The 6,000-nt window shown below is 43.4% G+C and overlaps 1 protein-coding gene across 1 annotated transcript in view; it reads right to left on the reverse strand.

Annotated features, from left to right (window-relative positions):
• Nucleotides 1–4,987, reverse strand: part of LOC144824117 (aminopeptidase N-like) — a 532,705-nt gene extending 527,718 nt beyond the window's left edge. Inside the window, exon 1 of the mRNA XM_078683229.1 lies at nt 4,058–4,987. Within this exon, the coding sequence (XP_078539355.1) occupies nt 4,058–4,665 (608 nt within the window). The 5' untranslated portion in view covers nt 4,666–4,987. The remainder of the gene's footprint in view (nt 1–4,057) is intronic.
• Between the last annotated feature and the right edge of the window lie 1,013 nt (nt 4,988–6,000).

A 6,000-nucleotide genomic window follows, 5' to 3' on the forward strand; every position in this document is an offset into this window, starting at 1 on the left:
CTAACCTAAAACTTAAATTAATTTAAACAAATCTAACGACACCCTCGAAGGGTTCCCCTCTCTCACATGCATTTAATTTCTTTTCTAGGGATATTCTCATCAATGTAGGTTGTCACAGCACTTGATGCAGAGACAATGACTCATACAAGTGTTTAGGTCATGTGGAGGAAATGTTACATAAGAAAACGAGGACTACTAGGTGAAGGAGTAACATGCCATCCACATTGGTAGGCAGTATTTGTCTGGAAAAGCACAAACTAACGATTTAAATCATAACACTGTGGTTGGAGCTGGCTTTACTAAAAATAAATGTATTTCTACCCAAAATGAACCCCTTCTAACAACCTTAGGATAACAAATGACTGGGTAAAATACATAAGCTGCTAAATGTATGTTTTGCATTAACGTTTTTTTATGCCAGTTCATAGCTAACTCTTATTGGATATTGGGTAGTTGGTTGACTTGGGTATATTGGGTAGTTGGTTGACTTGGGTGGGAACCTTGGTCTAGCTACTACCACAATCCTAATCAGGGTAAAGCACACGCAAACCCCAAATTAACCTTTGTTCACACTTTGGTAGCTTGGCAGAGAGCAGTCATACTGAGCTTCAATGCAATGTGTATTTTTGAAGCACTTCAAACAGTAACACCGTGAAAATCCCACAACAAAAATCCCACACAAGGTTTAGAAAAATAGAGAAATTTTTAATAAATGAAACAAGACCACAACAACAAAAACCAATCAGTAAAACAGGAGATATTGAATTTTAATGTTTTAGTTTGAAATAGTGCCACAAAGCACCAACAAGGGAACTCTGGTCATGCCAGACCAGGACAAAATCACAAGTTCAGGCCGACTACAATGGAGTGTGGGACAACTACAGCAATCCGGTTAGGCCTCCTGAATACAGTACCTTAAATCCTGGTGGCACAGTTTTGCATGGATCCTAGTCGAAGAAGCGCAGCTGAAACAAGACTGTAGCTGGTGATGCATCTGTTGCTAGTACTGCAAGGGTGGCGGAGGCGTTCCGTGCCAGGTCCAATCCGTCCAGGAGCGGCGATGCGTCAGTTCTGCCGGAGGATGAGCTACTCAGCCAACAAGATGCATCAGTTCGGCTCGAGGATGTGCCGCCTGGGGGTGCTCCGCTTAGCAGAGAAGATGCTTTGGTTCAATTGGTAAGCACCTTAGGATCATTTCCAAGGGGCTGAGACTGGGGTGCCACCACTTGGCAGGGTAGACTTACGGATGCATGGTGGTTGGAAGCCTATCTCCTTGAGGATTCAAATCCGGTGAGGAGGCCAGCAAACTAGCCTTTGGAGTCACGACGGTTCTGGTTCAAAAGATACATGTCCAGTCCTTCTCCCCCAGGCTAGAGGACAACAGGCACCAGTTCAGCAGAGCAAAGCAGGAGTCCAGCAGAGTGACATTCCTTTCAGCAGCACAGCAGTACTTCTTTCTGGCAGGGTATCCACAGGTCCAGGAGTGTACCCAAGTGGTGGTATCTTGGGTGCTTCTTTTACACCCAGTTCGGCCTTTGAAGTGGGGCGAAACTTCTAGAGGCCTGCCTTTGAAATGAACAGAAGTCCTACCAGCCTTGTATCCAAATTAACTAGAGGGGGAATGCAGCCCTTCCTATGTGAATAGGGCACAGTTGATCGAGGTGTAAGTGAGGCTGGCTTCAGCTCCTCCCTCCTATCATGACAGTGATGGCACATTCAGTCACACATAAGCTCCCATTGTGTTTTGCTGTCTATGGGTAAGAGGGTCGAATACACAAAGCCCAACTGCCAACTACACCGGTCATGTGACAAGAGAAAGGCTGCAGGCACCAAATGACTAATGCAGAAAAGCAGCAATTTTCTAAAAGAGGCATTTTTTAAATTGTGATTTAAAATCTGACTTCACCATCAATTAGGATTTTAAATGAGGATTCCAGAGAAACCAAACTTGAAACCAAGATTTCTTCCTATTTATTTATTACACTTATTAAGGTAATATCAATATTATCCTATAAGATATAGGCCTTGCAGTAGTGAAAAACAAGTTTAAGAGTTTTTCACTACTAGAAAATGTCAAAATTAAAAGCACACGTCCTGCTTTTTAAATCCATTGCACCCTGCTCTCTGGGCTGTCCAGGTCTACCCTGGGGTGACTTATTTATATTAAAAAGGAAGGTTTGGACTTTGCAAAAAGGTGTATTTTGCCAGGTCGAAATGGCAGTTTAACACAGCACGTATAGACTCTGCAATACCGAACCAGAGCCATGTTTAAAGGGCTTCTCAAATGAGTGGCACAATCAGTGCTGGAGTCCCATTAGTAGCATTTAATTTACAGGCCCTGGGCATGTAGTGCACTTTTCTTGGGATTTATAAGTAAATTAAATACACCAATTGAAGATAAGCCAATTATTATCATGTTTAGAGGAGAGAGCACATGCACTTTAGCACTGGTTAGCAGTGGTAAAGTGCTCAGAGTACTAATTCCAGATAAAACGAGGTCAGACAAAACATAGGAGGAGGAAGGCAAAAGGTTTGGTTGTGACCCTGATAAAAGGGCCAGTATCACACAATGTGTTCAAATAGGGTAGCCAGAATAACTCATTTTGTTGTGGTTTCAGATTGTGCAATTCAGCTACTAGATATGTATCTTTTTGCCTTGTTCATTGTATTTCAAAGGTCACTGCTTTGTCACTATTTCTTGGTGCATGAGGTTAGAACATGGAAGGAGGCGGACACCACATGAAAGCTCATTTCTTTTTACGCTCGAGGGTTCAAGAGGGCCTTGAGGTGAACCAGAGTAAGGCTTTAGGATTGAGATTTCAGTAGCTCGTCCACATCTAAGGCAGGACCTGGGATTGCAGAGTGAGTTATGAAGATGTGTGTGATGCACAGGCAGGGTCGAAAGCTTAGATCTGATTAGGTCCCTTCCTGTCACTCAGTGTGCCACCTGGACGACTTTAAGTGTGTCCAGTCCTGCCAGGTCTCAAATGCAACAATAATCAAACACTTGAAATGAGTTCCTATTGGGTCTTAAATTCATGTCCTTTTTGGGAAAAAGCAATGATCGAATTTCCAACAACAACTACAGAGAGCTTTGAGGTAATTCATTCCAGCGATTCAGTCCCTGTTTACATTACATTCTAACTTCACTTTGCATTTTTTAAGACCATTTAATTTTGTCCACATTTTTTATTTTTGCTGTTTTTTTTAATACAACATACGTCTCTTCAATGTGAACCAGGTTACTTCTAGGAACGTACCCAGGTACGTTCCAGTTATGGTTAGGTGTTCATTACGGAACACAAGAGCTCTTGAGATGAGTCTTAAGGTAGTGTGAATTTCTCGAACAGCCTGTCAGTGTGTCATAAAGGCCTACATTGGGTGGCCATCCTAAATATGGTCTGCTGATGTTAGTTATGAGCTTACCCTAGACTGCTCTCCTGGGCCTCTCTGCCCTACATTGCTCTTCAAAGGAACTGGACTAGGGTTCACAACATAGTCCAGACTATCCTTCAGAGGCCCTGTACCATTAAATAGGGTAATAGCACTGCATACAAGAGAAGAATATACACACTTGCCCATACACTATGCTCCAACATCTAATAATAAGCACTGGGAAGGCCAGAAACTTTGGCTTTATAGTTTTAACACATGCAAACATAATTTGTGCATGGCTGTGTCTGCATTTGTTATCTCGTTAAAGTTAGAACTATTGGCTTTGTCAGTGCTTGTTTAAAGGGCATACAAAGTAATTGTAGCCTTCTCTGACATACCAAACAATAATATATGTGTTTCCTTGCGTTTCATTAAATAAATAATCAGATGTGCAATCACAACTAGCTTCAATCAGAATATTACTGATAATGCATTAGCATAGTTCATTTATCCAGTACTTGGAAGAAGGGTCATCGTAGCTTCTGTTTATTATACTGATGTGTACAATATTGAATACTGGAGCAGTTTATGTGTGATATGGGCACTCATGATTGATTTCCACCCTGGAAGACAATGCTTTGATTACTTTCCAATAATTACAGAAGAAGCAGCCACTGCTTACCTGGTCTCATTATCCTCCACATATTCGCTCCTGTAGAACCCGGCCAGGTCATCCGCCAGCTCTCCCGTGAACTCAGTGTACATTGAATAGCTCTTCCCCTGCTCCAGGTTCCTGTTAAGCTCCACCACCAAGTACTGGGTTGGAATTTCGAGGCCGGTCCTCTGAATGGGTGGTGGATCGGACCCGTCATCCGTACGTAGCGAGACGTGAAATTCCCCCTGGTGGGTGTAGTTCAGTTTGTTGCTGTGGATTAGGATCAGGTTAGTTGCTGCTGCAGCTGTGAAGTATGCGGTGCTTTTGCCCTTAAAGATGTAAAGGCCTCTAGAGTCCTTCTCCAGATGGGGCTGCAGCTCCAGGTCATAGTGGTGCGGGATGACGGTGTTTGGAAGCCTGTATCTGTTCCAAGGGTTGCTTGGCTGCGGAGTGGGGGTCGAAGAGGCTGCGGTGGTCGTGGACACGGTTGGGCTGCTTGAAGGAGGACTGGAGTTACTGTTGGCTTTTTCCTCAGAGTACAACACCGAGAGGGCAATGACTGTAGCCACGGATGCTACTGAAAACAAGATGCCCACCACCAGCAGCGTACGGCTGATATAGATGCCCTTTGCCATTTTCAGGTCCACAGATGAGGAGAGGAAGCAATCCTTAAATAAAAAGAAAGGCTTGCTGCTATCTGAGTCTCTTGCGTGACTTTTAGCCTGACAGTGGAATCTTTTGTTAATGCAAAAGTATTTTGTAAAATATTAACTAAGTGATACAGAAGTGCAAAGGTTGCTGGGAAATTAGTTACAGGTACTAGCCAAGTTAACGTATGACATCCGAGGTCGAAGACATTGAATTAGTGACTGTTCCAAGAACCTGCGTGGAAACACAGCTGTTCACTTGGTCCTTGCTGCTGCTGCTTGTTCTGTTGACTTCACTCGGCTTTCTGTTATTATTTGCTTCATCAGCGCTATTATATATTGAACATGAACGCTCACTGAAGTGTTGCCAATTGTAACTCTGGGTGTGTTCTAAAAAACAAGCGACCTATCTATCATAATGACAAATCAAAGTGCAGTAATTACATTACAAAACACCCAGCCTATTTAGTATATTTAAGGTTGTGTATAAGATACAGCAAAACAGTTCACACATTTGACGTACTCGCTGGATAAAGCAACCCCACATCACTGATAAAAGGTATCCAGTGGTGCCCATAAATATTACAAAACTCAACAACGCATTGCAGTGAGGCAAATTGGTTGTTGAAAAGTAACCACTGCTCTTCAATGTCCGCTCTTTCCGAGCCCTAGAAGCTATTTTTTAGCATGCTGTGTGCTCAGTTTACCATAAGCTGTCCCTCTCAGGCATGCACTCCGTCTCGGGTACTGGCGAGATATCCCTAAATAAACAAGCATTGGCAAAGTCATTCGGCTGCTCATGTGAAATCTGTTGGTTTTGTCAACATTTGTTCCGTGGATAGCAGCCGCGCTTGCTTTTTATCACACCCCTTGATACTAAAGGCAGATGAATTGTTGAAGGCAGCTGACTGATAAGGGACGGTCGTAACTAGAGCTGACCTGGAGGCCGCTCTCAGGCTGCTCACAGTCCACCCATAATCACTTTCAGTTTTAGGGGTCGTTCTTTTAGGAAAAGTGCGTACCAATGGGGTGCTTGATATCACCCTCAGATTTCAGGATGTTTAGCACATTCCTGAGGTGGGTTTCACACGATCAGAATCCCAGGAAAGGAAAGCTACAGTATCTTGTTGATGATCTCTTCCTAGGCAATGCACACTTTTAGCAGTGGGCCACGCCCCTCCCTGCGTTTACAGACCTTGCTAAAACCCTGGAGCTTTCTATAGTGGAACACAAAATAGTTTATTTACCATCCAACAGTGCTGGCATTTATAGGCTTAGAACCGGCCTCTCTGAGGGAGCTATCCAAAGATGCAAGAGGCAGCA

Source organism: Lissotriton helveticus, chromosome 3_1 (assembly GCF_964261635.1).
Source record: "Lissotriton helveticus chromosome 3_1, aLisHel1.1, whole genome shotgun sequence".
Classification (NCBI taxonomy): domain Eukaryota; kingdom Metazoa; phylum Chordata; class Amphibia; order Caudata; family Salamandridae; genus Lissotriton; species Lissotriton helveticus.